Genomic DNA, 15,297 nt, shown 5'->3' with positions numbered 1-15,297 from the left:
CGATTCGGCACTGAGTCGTTTTAACTGACAGTTGCGCGGTCGTGCGACGTGGCACCGAAACAAAATTGACTTCCTTTTTTCCCCCCACAAATAGAGCTTTCTTTTGGTGGCATTTGATCACCTCTGCGGTTTTTTCATTTTTTAAGCTTTAACCACTTCCATACCGGGCACTTATACACCTTCCCGCCCAGACCAATCTTTAGCTTTCAGTGCTGTTGCACTTTGAATGACAATTGCGCGGTCGTGCTACACTGTACCCAAACTAAATTTTTATCATTTTGTTCCCACAAATAGAGCTTTCTTTTGGTGGTATTTCATCACCTCTGGGATTTTTATTTTCTGCAAAAAAAATAAAAAAATTACTGAAAATTTTGAAAAAAATGTGTTTGTTTTTTGTTTCTGTTATAAAACATTGTAAATAAGTATGTTTTCTCCTTCACTGATGGGTACTGATGGTACTGCACTGACGGGCACTGATAAGGCGGCACTGATGGGCACCGATGAGGTGGCACTGATGTGGTGGCATTGATGGGCACTAATATGCGGCACGGATAGGCGGCATGGATAGGCGGCATGGATGGGCACTGATAGGTGGCATGGATGGGCACTGATAGGTGGCACGGATGGGCATAGATGGGCACTGATAGGTGGCACTAACGTATGTGTTGTACTAATGGATGCCAATCAGTGCCAAACAATGCCTGCCGATCAGTGATGCCCATTGTGGGCACTGATCGGCATCCATTGCGGGCACTGATTGGCATCCATTTTTTCTGTCATTGTCATCCCTGGTGGTCTAGGGTGGCAGACCTATGTTTTACATGCCTGGAGGTCTAGTGGCATCCCTGGTGGTCCAGTGGGGGCATCCTCTGGGGGGGGGGGCGCGGGCACGCTGGACAGGTAAGTGTCCATTTTGTAAAAGTCAGCAGCTGCAGTGTTTGTAGCTGCTGGCTTTTAAAAAAAAAAAAATGGGCGGAGCCTCCGCTTTAAGCCCTGGTAAACAAGCAGGAGTGGGGGTGTGGTCTAGTAAAATCCATTTTCTTCATTTAGAATAAACAAATAAAGTTGCCCTGGGCCCCCCCTGTTTAGCTTATGAGGTCTAGGCCCAGTACAACAAGACCAGTTGTACTGCCTTATCAATGGCCCTGGCCACAGCCATAAAGATTACATTCTCAAGCACTGATTGGGTCACCGGATAATTCACCTGGCGATAGAAATGTGGGTAGTGTCAGTGTCTATGTCAGTGTCTTTGCCGTGTAAGTAACTGTGGCTTCACTTTTATAGGCGGACGTTTATGGTTTGGCAAAGAAGGTCAACCGTACAACATTGCAAGTGGAGCGATGGTTCAGGAGGAGACGGAATCAAGACCGGCCTGCCGTGATGAAGAAATTCCAGGAATCCTGGTAAGAACAAAAAAGTCACCCGAACCTCTGACTGCTCTGAATGAGATTCTACAGCAAGAAAGGGATGCTGGAGGAAGCACTGTGATCACACTAAGCCCCCCGTTCACTTTGGCGCGATTTGATATGTCAAATCGCATGCCAATTTGCAGCCTATTGCTGGCAACGACCAACCGGTGCGACGCCGACTTTGCGGCACAGATTTCCAAAAGTTACTGCACTACTTTTGGGGGCAATTTCAATAGACATCTGTGCGTGAACCCGTACAGATGTCTTTCACATCGCCCCTGAAGTTACACTGAAATGCGGGTTTGAAATCGTGCGAATTCAGCTGAAATCGCACGATTTCAAACCCGTCTCCAATGCGAACGAAGACTAGGGCTCGGTTCACACTTATGCAGTTTGTTTCGATCTGTTTCTGCGGTGTTTTTTGATGCATTTTGCATTCTTTATGCTTTTTTTTTTTTTTGCCCAATTTGTTAGGCAGGTCAAAAAGTGCAAATCACAGTAAAATCGTGGCAAAAACGCACTATGTGCTTTTCTGCAGCTTCTCAATTGATGTTTATGGAACCAAGAACGCTTTGCTTTAAAAAAAAAAAAGTCCCTTAACCTTTTAAAAAATGCAGCGGCTGAAAAAATAATTGATGTGAACATTTTCCATTATTTTTTTCATTATGTTATTCAAAACAAAAAATTCTAAATTCTGACTCTAAATTCTGGCCGCTTACCAAATCACTTACCCACTTGCCGCCCACGCTGTAGCAGAAAGCTGGCTACAGCCAATGACAACTGATCAGGGAAATAAACAGATGCCGGTGACTTGTCGGTATTGTTTCCCTATCCAGATGGTTCCTGTAAGGACTGCGCAGGCGCAATCCTTGCCGACGGAAATCTCCGAACCTCGGCCGGCATCCAGGCTCATTCTTAACATCCCCGTGGATTTGAGGATGTTAAAAAAAGAGCCAGGAGGCCCTGCGAGCGGGGCGAGCAACTTTCCTCAAATTCCACGTCGCCCTGGATGCCGGCTGAGGTTCGGAGATTTCCGTTGGCAAGGATTTTGCCTGCGCAGTCCTTACAGGAACCATCCTGATAGCCGGAACCATATTGGCAGATCACGGTTATCGTATTTGTTAAGACGGCTCTCTAAGACTCATATTGTAGCAGTGCGAGCCTAAGCCCCCATTCACACTGGTGCAACTTGTCATGCGATTTAACAGGTCCAAATCGTGTGGTGCAATGCTGACTTTGAAAAAAGGTATATATATTTTTTTTTTTTTTGAGATTTCAGGTGCGACTTGCATAGACATCTGTGCATGAAGTCGCAGAGATGTCATTCAAGTCTCGCCTGAAGTCTCACTGGCCTGCGGCTTTGAAATTGTGTGACGTCAAGTGCAGTTGCACGGTTGCACGATTTGGTGTAAACGGGGTCATGGCCCTCGTTGACATTGAATTTGGCATTGAAATCGCGCAACTTCATCTGAAATCGCATGATTTCAAAGCCGCATGCCAGTGCAACTATTGAAGACATCTGTGCGGCTTCATGCCACATGCCACATGTCTATGCAAGTCATACCCGAAATCGCCAAGAGCAGTGCAGGAACTATTTTTTTCAAATCGACGCGGCACTGCAAAGTTGGCGTTGCACCGATTTGAACATGGCCATTGCCGACAATAGGGTGCGACTTGTCATGCTATTTGACCTGTCGCTCCAATGTAAAAGAAGGGCTAAGGGAGATTTACTAAGACTAGTGCACGCCGAATCTGGTGCAGCTGTGCATGGTAGCCAGTCCGCTTCTAACTTCAGCTTGTTCAATTAATCACTTTAGGGCCGCAAGATTTTCCCTCAAAGTGGAGGTCCGCCCAAAGAAAAGCGGAGTTCCACCCAAAAGTGGAACTTCCGCTTAATCCACTCCTCGCCCCCTTACATGCCACATTTGGCATGTAATTTTTTTTTGGGGGGGGGGGGGCTTCAGGAGGAGTGGGACTTCCTGTTCCACTTCCTCCTTCCGCCGAAAGGCTGCTAAGGCGAATAGTCTAATCGCCTTTTGGCGACCCCTCCCTGTAGGCGATCACCTGGGACACATGACAGGTCCCAGGCGATCGCCTGTCCAATCAGATGGCACAGCGCCGCTCACGCAGTGGGTGCCCGGCCGTGAAGCCGAAAGCTGTCACGGCCGGGTGCCCACACTTAGAACGAAGACGCCGGCCGGAGAGGGGGGGAAAGGAGCTGAGCCCCGGCCGGCGCATCGCTGGAACGTGGAGCAGGTGAGTGTATGTTTATTAAAAGCCAGCAGCTACACTTTTGGTAGCTGCTGACTTTTAATAAACTTTAAAAATGACTGGAACACCCCTTTAAAACCAGCAGCTACACATACTGCAACTGCTGGCTTTTAATAATCGGACACTTGCCTGTCCTGGAGTTCCCCGATGTCGGCATGTTTCCATCAGCTGTCAGGTGCATGCCGCCACCATTGCGGGTAAGGGAACTCGGCAGTGTAGCCTTTCGGCTTCACGCCGGGAAACCATACTGCGCACGTGCGAGGCCCCGAATCCTCTCTCCTACTGGCCCGGTGACAGGGGAGGAGGAGGGAGCCCCAGCCAGGACGTCGATACCCATGGCTGAGGCTCCTGGAAGTTGGAAAGGATACCTTTCAAAGACACGTATCCTGTCCCCCCCTCCCCCTGAAAGGTGCCAATCTTGGCACCAGAGGAGAGGAGACAAATGAGCGGAAGTTCCACTTTTGGGCGGAACTCCGCTTTAATGATCAGGTAATTTTTTTTGCGTTACGGCACTGCTTTAACTGATAATTGCGCGGTCGTGCGACGCTGTACACAAACAAAAATGTTCCCACAAATAGAGATTTCTTTTGGTGGTATTTGATCACCTCTGCGGTTTTTGTCTTTTGCGATACAAACAAAAAAATAAAGAAAATTTTGAAAGAAAAACTAAACAATTTTTTATACTTTTTGCGATAATAAATATCCCCCTAAAAATGTAAAAAAATATAATTTCTTCATCAGTTTAGGCCGATATGTACTGTATTCTTCTACATTTATTTGGTAAAAAAAAATCGCAATAAGCGTATATTGATTTGCACTAAAGTTGTCTACAAAAGAGGAAATAGATTTATGACTTTTTTTTTTTACTAGTAACGGCAGTGATCAGCGATTTTTAGCGGGACTGCGACATTGTGGCGGACAAATTAGACACCTAACCTAATTTTTTACACTTTTTTTTTATTTAGGAACCAGTGACATTATTACAGTGATCATTGTTAAAAATATTCACTGTTACTGTACTAATGACACTGACAGGGAAGAGGTTAACATCAGGCGATCAAAGGGGTCAAATGTATTCCCTGCAGGTGTTTTCTAACTGTATGGGGGGTGGGCTGCCTGGGGAGACAAACAGATCCATCTTCCTGCATAGCACAAAGACTGGATCTCCTGTGTGATCTCCCCTGTTAGAACAGAGATCTTCCTTGTTTTACACAGACAGATCCCCCGTTCTGTCACTGCAGGGAACGATCCCGGCCGGCGGATATCGAGTCCATCCCCACCCGCTGATTGGATCCCCCGCTGGTTCCGCGCGCATTCCACAAACTACAGTTCCCGAGCCGACGTACAATGAGGGCGATTCGGGGGAAACGTGCCGACCTGCCGCGGTACAATGACAGCGGCTGGTTTGACAATAAATCCTGGAAGCCGATTGGTTACTTCTATACACAGCTGCACCAGATTCTGCCCCTCCCCCTCTGCCTTTGTTTTTATTTAGAATGAGCAGTATGGAATAAATTGGATGTAATGGGCTGGATTCAGATACATTGGTGTATCTATCCGCCCGCCGTAACGTATCTGGGATACGTTACGCCGCTGTAACTTTGGGCGCAAGTTCTGTATTCAGAAAGAACTTGCGCCCTTATTTACGGCGGCGTAACGTATGTGTTGCGGCGTAAGTCCGCGTAATTTAAATGGGGATGCTATCCGCCCGGCGTAACGTATCTGAGATACATTACGCCGCTGTAACTTTGGGCGCAAGTTCTGTATTCAAAAAAGAACTTGCACCCTTATTTACAGCGGCGTAACGTATGTGTTGCAGCGTAAGGCCGCGTAATTTGAATGGGGATGTTGGGGGCGTGTTTTATTTAAATGTGACTTGACCCCGCGTTTTTTATGTTTTTTTTTGAACGGCGCATTCGCTGTCCGTAAAATATCCCAGTGTGCATTGCTCCAAATTACGTCGCAAGGACGTCATTCGTTTCGACGTGAACGTAAATTACGTCCAGCCACATTCACGGACGAGTTACGCAAACGACGTAAAATTTTAAAAATTCGACGCGGGAACGACGGCCATACTTAACATCGGATACGCCGCACATACCCCTCATATAGCAGGGGTAACTTTACACCGGAAAAAGCCGAACACAAACAACATAAAAAAAAAAGCGCCGGGCGGTCGTTTATTTCTGAATCGGCGTAAATACTCATTTGCATATTCCTTGCCTAAATATACGGAAGCGCCACCTAGCGGCCAGCCATGAATTGAAGCCTAAGATACGACGGTGTAAGAAACTTACACCTGTCGGATCTTAGGGATATCTATGCGTAACTGATTCTCTGAATCAGGCGCATAGATACGACCGACCGCACTCAGAGATACGCCGTCGTATCTCGTTTCTGAATCTGGCCCAATGAGTTTAGGTGTGGATTTGTATGCAGGGCACAGGTTGGTCTGTGAGCCGGAGTGCATGAAAATCCTCACTGACGCCAAACTATTCCTCCGGCTATTTGTGCTGAATGTGCGGCGTGGGTGACCACGCCCTGCTGGCAGAGCCGGGCCTGTGATTCAGCATCGCTCTCCTGCGACTCATCATGTGTTACTGTAAATAGAGTTTCCTTTCTGGGCTTGGAGCTATCGCTGGCTTCTCCCATGGGATTTATACAGACAGCTACATCCTGGGACTCGGCACTAGACCATTTTATTCCTTTCCTGGGTGACGCTGGACTGCGGATCGCCCGCCGGGAAGGGATTGTTTCCAGTGCAGTTTATGAACTCCTATCAGTTTACAAAGATCTTTTTAACACGTTGTAAAACATTTACAGTGCTGGAAATTTCTTATCGTAGGTCTGATCACATGTGATAGCCAAATAAGTTGTATTTCTTGCAAATATTGGGTCTCCTGGGGCAGTTGCTTACCTTATTTTGTATTATTAAAGTAGAGTTTTACCCAGAAATGGAACTTCCGGTGTCACATTTGGCACCTTTCAGGGGGGAGGTGGGAGCAGATACCTGTGTAATCCAGGTATTTGCTCCCACTTCCGGGCATAGGTCACCGCAGCGACCTACGACACATCTGGCGCCTACTCCACCCCCCCCCTCCCCCGCTGTCTTCTGGGAGACACACAGGTCAGGTTTGTAGCTGCTGTCTTAAAGGGGTTGTAAAGGAAAACATTTTTTTTTTCATAATAAGCATCCTTTACCTGCAGACATTCCTCTTTTCACTTCCTCATTGTTCGTTTTTGCTCATAAGTTGCTCTATTTCTTCTCTGTTCTGTTCACTTCCTGCTTGTCTGATTGTTACTCACCACCGTGACGGGAGGCTTTACTGCGGTGCTCAGTAACGTGCTCGCCCCCTCCTGGGAACTACATCTGTGCGGCAGGACGCTCTCTACGTGTTAGAGACTTCAAGAAGGTGTGAATTACTGGGCGTGCCGCAATGCATACTGGGAAATGTAGTTCTTACATGAACGAGCGCCGCAAACCAGGAAGTGAATGAGAGAACAGAAACTAGAACGCCGGAGGTGATATAGATGAAGGAATTTAATAGGTATTTACTCGTTTTTTAACAGAATCATTACACTATTCTGTCTGTCTACCTTGCAGACATTACCGTATTTATCTTGCTATAACGCGCCCCGGCGTATAGCGCGCAACCCCGAACTTGAAGAAAAATTCCTGAAAAAAAAAATACTTAGTTTGGATGCCCCTCGTCAGTGTCTTGCCCGTCGTCCATCGGCGGCCTCGTCCGGTCCGGCGGCCATCGTGGTGTCCTCCCCGCTCGATCCCCGCTTCCCGCGCTGTGTTTGAACAGTACACTCGGGTATAGTCGGGCAGGCTCGGATCCTCTCGCGTAAAGGACGTACAGGACGTGACCGCGAGAGCTGAACCGGCCCGGCTATACCCGAGTGTACTGCGCTCGGTATATGCCGGCGCAGTGGTTTAAACACATCGCGGGTATCGGCGTATATCACGCACCCACGATTTTGCCCTGATTTTCAGGGCAAAAAAGTGCGTGGTATACGCCGATAAATACGGTAATTTTAGGCAAAAAAGATTTTTCCTTTTACAACTTCTTTTAAAAATGTTTTTTTCTTCAGCGGAACTCCGCTTTAAAGTGAATTTGAATACTTAAAGCGGAGGTTCACCCAAATAACATCTATATCAGACCAACTTCTTTATACTTCTAACATGTACAGTCCGCATTTTTTTTTTTTTATACGCTGTACATACCCTATAATCTATATTTGCAATCTGGCTTCCGGGTACTTCTCCCCGCGGGAGTAGGCGTTTATATGCTGAGGAGGAATGTCCTCTGGGAGGTCGCCCAGGTGATTGACCTCCTTTCAGAAAAAGTTCCACCCGGCGGATAAGGCCCCGCCCCCCGTATTGCGTGGGCGTGTCACGAGTCACTGCGTTTCCGAAAGAAGCCGAACATGAAGAAGCTCTACACTGCGCCTGCGCAGTCAGCTCTACACAGCTCCTAGTCGGTGCGCAGGCGCCGTATAGAGCCGATTCACAGCTCTGCATGTTCTGCTTCTTTCGGAAACGCCGTGACTTGTGGCACGCCTACGCAATACGGGGGGCGGGGCCTTATCTGCCGGGTGGAACTTTTTCTGAAAGGACGTCGCTCATCTGGGCGACCTTCCAGAGGACATTCCTCCTCAGCATAGAAACGCCTACTCCCGCGGGGAGAAGTACCCGGAAGCCAGATTGCAAATATAGATTATACGTTATGTACAGCGTAAAAAAAAAAAATGCTGACTGTACATGTTAGAAGTATAAAGAAGTTGGTCTGGTATAGATGTTATTTGGGTGAACCTCCGCTTTAACCACTTCCCGACCGACTCACGTACATATACTGCAGCAGGTTGGCAGCCCTGCGTGAACCGGACGCGATGCCCACCGGCTACCCGCGATCACGGGCATGAGAGCCAGAACTGGGATCTGTGTGTGTGTGTCTCTCCTCCCCTGGTTCTGCCAGGGGAGGAGAGACAGATCGTCTGCTTAGAAACAGCGATCTGTCTCCTCCTCCAGTCAGACCCCCCCCCCCCCCACACACACACACAGTCAACACATTTAACACCTTAATTGCCCTCTAGTGTTAAAGGGGTTGTAAAGGAAAACATTTTTTTCCCTAAATAGCTTCCTTTACCTTAGTGCAGTCCTCCTTCACTTGCCTTATTCTGAGAAATCCTCACTTCCTGTTCTTCTGTCTGTAACTCCACACAGTAATGCGAGGCTTTCTCCCTGGTGTAGAGAAAGCCTCTTAAGGGGGGAGGGGGCGAGCAGGAGTGTCAGGACACCCACTAACACACAGTTCCTTTCTCTATCTGCAAAGTATAGAGTGTCCTGACTTGCCTGCTCGCCCCCTCCCCCCTCAAGAGGCTTTCTCCACACCAGGGAGAAAGTGTCGCATTACTGTGTGTAGTTACAGACAGAAGAACAGGAAGTGAGGATTTCTCAGAAGAAATAAGGATATTTAAAAGCAAAATGGAAGGATGAGGTAAGTGAAGGAGGACTGCACTAAGGTAAAGGAAGATATTTAGGGGTTTTTTTTTTTCCTTTACAACCCCTTTTAACCCCCTTCTTTGCCAGTGTCATTTATACAGTAATCGGTGCCTTTTTATAGCTCTGATCGCTGTCAATGGTCCCAAAAAAGTGTCCGATCTGTCCGCCACAATGTCGCATCCATGATTAAAAAATCCCTGATCACCGCCACTACTAGTAAAGAAAAAAAAATGCCATAAATCTATCCCCTATTTTGTAGACCCTATAACTTTTGGCTCAAACCATTAAATATACGCTTATTGCGATTTTATTTTATTTTTTACCAAAAATATGTAGAAGAATATATATGGGCCTAAACTGATAAATATATTTATTTAGTTTTTTTTCCAAAAAAAAAATTGGGGAACGTTATAGAAAAAAGTAAAAAATATTTGTTTTCAAAATTGTCTCTTTTTTTTATGGGGAGTACCGTACTGCTTTATATCGGGGGGTACCATACTGCTTTATATCGGGGGGTACCATACTGCTTTATATCGGGGGGTACCATACTGCTTTATATCGGGGGGTACCATACTGCTTTATATCGGGGGGTACCATACTGCTTTATATCGGGGGGTACCATACTGCATTATATAAGGGGGTACCATACTGCATTATATAAGGGGGTACCATACTGCTTTATATAGGGGGGGACCATACTGCATTATATAAGGGGGTACCATACTGCATTATATAAGGGGGTACCATACTGCATTATATAAGGGGGTACCATACTGCATTATATAAGGGGGTACCATACTGCTTTATATCGGGAGATACCATACTGCTTTTATATAGGGGGGGGTATCATAATGCTTTATATCGGGGGGGGGTACCATACTGCATTATATAAGGGGGTACCATACTGCATTTTATAAGGGGGTACCATACTGCATTATTTTAGGGGGTACCATACTACTTTTATATTGGGAGGTACCATACTGCTTTATATCGGGGGGTACCATACTGCTTTATATCGGGGGGTACCATACTGCATTATTTCAGGGGGGGTACCATACTGCTTTATATGGGGAGGTACCATACTGCTTTTATATAGGGGGGGGGGGTTTTATATAGGGGTATCCTAATGCTTTATATCGGGGGGGTACCATACTGCATTATATAAGGGGGTATCATACTGCATTTTATAAGGGAGTACCATACTGCATTTTATAAGGGGGTACCATACTGCATTTTATAAGGGGGTACCATACTGCATTTTATAATGGGGGTACCATACTGCATTTTATAAGGGGGTACCATACTGCATTATTTTAAGGGGTACCATACTACTTTTATATTGGGAGGTACCATACTGCTTTATATCAGGGGGTATCATACTGCATTATTTCAGGGGGTACCATACTGCTTTATATCGGGAGGTACCATACTGCTTTTATATAGGGGGGGGGGGGGGTTCCATACTGCTTTATATCGGGAGGTACCATAAGGCTAAAATGGGAAACTTTTACTGTAACACATTTATTTGTGAAGTAGCCAAAATATAAACTGCCGTCTGGCCGTTGCGTAGATGCGAAGCCTGCAGAGGGGTCTCGAAGGGAAGTTTTCCATTACGCTAACTGACTTTAAGGGCCTCAGATTTAATGTAGTGTAATTAGAGACAGCGTGAGCCCTCTGGGGGCTGTAATTACCGATCACCAGGAGAGCAATCCGATGTAATTTCTCCATGCAATGCTACACTTGCCAAGAGCCACTTTAATCTCTTTCCATAGACAATGGGCACATGGGGGTGAAGTCCCCCACACCCCCCCTTCCCCCTCCCCCTCCCCCATCTGCTTGTGTAAGGTAATGAAATGATTATATAGGTGGAATGAGAACTCAGCGATGGACGACATCAATGATAATGTTGCTGAGTGATCTGTATTACGGGAGACTTTTGCATAGATGATCCAGGATTATTACTGATGGGAATGGAGCGTATGATCGATCCTTCAATCATCTGAGGTTTTCTATCTTTTGAAATACTAGACGCGATTGCAGATGATTGACAACTTAATTTCCTCCGCTTTTCATACACAGCCTCCCGTCTCTTTGATATTGGAAGAATTTTAGGGATGCAATATATATATTGATCCTCAACTTCTGGGGTCCCTCGGTGGATCTTGCGGCTCCTCCCCGCATCAGATAACCCCCCCCCCCCAGGAGAAGTGCTCTCCCTGGGGGGGGGTTACCTTGCGTGTGTGCTCCCGAGTCCAGCATTTGAGTCCATAGACACGAATACCGGACTGGACCCCGCCCCCATCGCCCGTGTCATTGGATTTGATTGACAGCAGTGGGAGCCAATGGCTGCGCTGCTATCAATCTGTCCAATCAAGAGCCGGGACCCCATGCAGAGAGGGAGTGTGTGTCCCCACTGAGGGAAATATGGGGCTATGGTAAGTAAAACGGGGGGCCGGTCACTTTCAGAAGTCTTAATGCTTAGGATGCATTACGGTGAAAAAACACAAACGTTTACAACCCCTTTAAAGTGGAAGTTAAATTTTTTGAGCCCCACAAACTGCGAACGCTCTTTCATTTCTTTTTAATATTCGAAGCAAAGTCCTACCCATCCATGCTTTATTTTGCTGAGAAATTGCTTTGAACCCCCCCCTTAGCATTTTTAGCTACAGCCATTTAGAGTAAGGCCCCTTTCACACTTGCGGACCGTATGTCTGCTTTTTCATCCATCCGTTTGCGGATGAAAAAGGGACATACATTGGTCCCAATGAGATTGCGGGTGTCGGCGGATGAAAATCCGCCAACACCCGTAATCTTCCGCCACGGATCAGATCCTGCTTGCTCATGTCCTGCAGGCTCTCCACGTGGTCCTTCATCATCAGGAACTGGGTGGTGGTGTAAGGGGCCACCGGTGGGCCCTTGGCGAACATCTCGGCCCGCATCTGGGGCGCCCGCTGCGATTCCATCTCCTCCAGTCGCTTCTTCTCCTCCCAGGTCCGCTGGTTATATGACTTCCAGGACCTCTTCTTCTTGGAGGGTAGCTGGCGGTGCCTCTTTCTGCCCAGCTCCCTCCAAGGCCCCTCCGGCTCATGGCTGTCGCCCATGACCAGCTGACAATGGTGTTCCCTGTTGTCCGTAATAACAGATTGTACCATGAGGGCTTCGTAAGGGGTGCCCAATGGTTCTTCCTGACCCAGCTCCTGGGGATCCCAAGCCGAGTCTACACAATGGGCTGCTGCTGGTGGGCGGTACCCAGGTTGAGACCAATTTGACCTGGTGTTGTCATTCATGGGGCAATTCTGTTTGAAGTGACCCAACTGTTTGCACCGGAAGCAGCGGTGTTCGTTGTCCTCCTGGCGTGGGTAGCGAGGGCTAGATGTCATCGGTCTGTTAGGCGGTTGGTATCTAGCGGCTGGTGGGTGTGAGGGCTCCGTTGGTCGTGGAGGTTGTACCCGTGGTGTGACCTGGTTTGTCTTGCGAGTATCCGCATATTCATCCGCCAACTTCGCGGCCTCTGGTAGAGTCATGGGCCTGCGATCTCTCACCCAATCTTTGACATCCGTCTGGATGTGATTGTAAAATTGCTCCAGGAGCATTAGTTGCAAAATGTCCTCTGCGGTGGTGGCCTGGCTGCTGTTAACCCAGTTAGAGGCCGACAGGGACAACTGGCATGCCCATTCCGCGTAAGAGTCTTCCGTGGTTTTGCGTGAGTCCCTGAACTTCTGTCGGTGGGACTCTGGGGTTACTGCATAACGAGCCAGGAGCACTTCTTTAACCCGGGCGTAGCTATGGATATCCTGATCTGGCACGGTCCGGAAAGCATCAGAAGCTTTGCCTGACAGTTTGCCTGACAATATTGAAACCCACTCTCCTCTAGCTATTCGGTGCAGGTTACATTGTCGCTCAAAATCCGCCAGGTAGTTATCAATCTCACAGTCCTTTTCATCAAAAGCTTTAAAAGCGCTAAACGGAATCTTCCTTGCGTCTGCTGTGCTGTACTCACTGTTCATAGAAGGTGCGGCTGCTTGTTGGACTGCTGCCAGTTTTAACTGTAGCTCTGCGTCTCTTATTTGTTTATCCTTCTGTAGTTCTGCGTCTCTTATTTGTTTATCCTTCTGTAGTTCTGCGTCTCTTATTTCTTTAGCCTTCTGTAGCTCTGCGTTTACTAACATGTCCATCACTTTCAGCACCACATCCGGCGTTGGGTTCGGGGCCGAACCACGCTAGCTTCTCTCTCATTAGCTTGTTGGTTGGTGACTCCTCCTGAATCACTGGTGTCTCCATCTCTTGTACCGCTGGCGTTGCTGCAATCACGTTCTCCTGGTCTAGCTCCATTAATTCTGCTATGATGACCCGTTCGGTTTTGTTGCTAGCAATCCTTCCACGAACTTCCAGTAGTTCTTCCAGTGTCTGCTTGAAATCCCGGGTGTAAAGGAGAGTAGAAGGGAAAATCCCACTGCTACCAACCAATTGTGACGGTATCGGTATGATATCCCGTCAAGCATTCCCTCCTCTCCATACAAGAACATCACAGGATCCCCCACACATGAGTCAAGACTGGATGCTGGAACCAAGACTGAGTTTAATGTTATAACACACAGCTTATATGTCATTTCCAAAACCAGTTACAATGACATATCTCCGCCCCCCCTCACACTGGGGCTTCCATACAGACAAGTAGGCAGACACGACGGAGCCGAGTCTGAAAACACATTTTCTTTAGATAATGACATCAGTGGAGTTGAGTACTAGTTGTACTGAATACATTAACTAGACAACTCGACCCCGCATATAGAGAGATAATTACCACAATGAAGCAATCAGAATAATTAACACAAGCCACATAAACACAGATCTCCTTCACACAACACAATAGATCAATTAACCTTTAGAAATAGTGAGGGGACATTAGCACTTCAATAACCGGATGGTAATCACAATGGCAAGCAGGGAGAGCATTAGACTGAAGCATATAGGCAAATGTATCACAGTCCCCCACCCATCCATGCTTTATTTTGCTGAGAAATTGCTTTGAACCCTCCCCCCCTTAGCATTTTGAGCTACAGCCATTTAGAATAAGGCCCCTTTCACATGTGCGGACCGTATGTCCGCTTTTTCATCCATCCGTTTGCGGATGAAAAAGGGACATACATTGGTCCCTATGAGATTGCGGGTGTCGGCGGATGAACATCCGCCGACACCCGTAATCTTCCACCTCCGCAAAGATCCGATTTTGCAGACGGAAAAAAACCCAATTTTTTCACAGTGTGCGGGGACCGCCCTGTCATCCGCCGGCTCAGCGGGGATCAACGGAGCAATCCCTGTTGAGCAAGCGGAGCATACGGAGGCGGATCATTACTGATCCGCACCGTGTGAAAGGGGCCTAAGGGCAGATGATTCTGTTTCAATAGTATTTATTTGTTTTTTTACAAAAAAGATAACATGCAAAATTTCTTTTTGTCAATTGTAACAAGGGTTAGTTTGCAAAAGAAGGCAAAGAAGACAAGAGATGTAAAAAAAACCCTCCTTAGAGCGAGTGGCTATAACAGCAAAAGATAGGCATGGTCCAGAGGCCGGCGCGGCCAGAGGGACCTAGTGAGGTTCCCAACAATAGAAGTAAGAGAGGCTGGATGGCCGCACTCCAATGCAAACACCTTTATTGAAGTGAAATACGATTCATACAGCAAACGGAGGTACAAGAACAGTAATGACTGACACGTTTCACACCCTTATGACTCAGCACCAGTGAGGGTGTGAAATGCATCAACTATTACTGTTCCTGTAGCTCTCTGCTGTATGGATTGTGTTTCACTTCAATAATGGTGTTTGCATCAGAGTGTGGCTGCCCAGCCTCTCTTACTTCTACAGTTCATGTATGCAGAGCCAGCACCCTTTTACCTATGTGCAGCGAAGGTGTAACCATGGGACCGTTGCCTTAAAGGCGTTGTAAAAGAAAACATTTTTTTGCCTAAAATTAATGTCTGCAAGGTAGGCAGACAGAATAGTGTAATGATTCTGTTAAAAAACGAGTAAATACCTATTAAATTCCTTCATCTATATCACCTCCGGAGTTCTAGTTTCTGTTCTCTCATTCACTTCCTGGTTTGCATC

At 47.1% G+C, this 15,297-nt stretch overlaps 1 protein-coding gene across 1 annotated transcript in view; it reads left to right on the top strand.

Annotated features, from left to right (window-relative positions):
* CERS3 (ceramide synthase 3) overlaps nucleotides 1–15,297 on the top strand; it is a 187,839-nt gene that overhangs the window by 134,172 nt on the left and 38,370 nt on the right. The window contains exon 5 of the mRNA XM_040342326.1: nucleotides 1,285–1,403. Within this exon, the coding sequence (XP_040198260.1) occupies nucleotides 1,285–1,403 (119 nt within the window). The remainder of the gene's footprint in view (nucleotides 1–1,284; nucleotides 1,404–15,297) is intronic.

The sequence above is a fragment of the Rana temporaria genome, chromosome 3, assembly GCF_905171775.1.
Source record: "Rana temporaria chromosome 3, aRanTem1.1, whole genome shotgun sequence".
In the NCBI taxonomy this organism is placed as follows: domain Eukaryota; kingdom Metazoa; phylum Chordata; class Amphibia; order Anura; family Ranidae; genus Rana; species Rana temporaria.
Note: the sequence above shows the minus strand (reverse complement) of the source record. Positions and strands in the feature narration are given on the sequence as shown.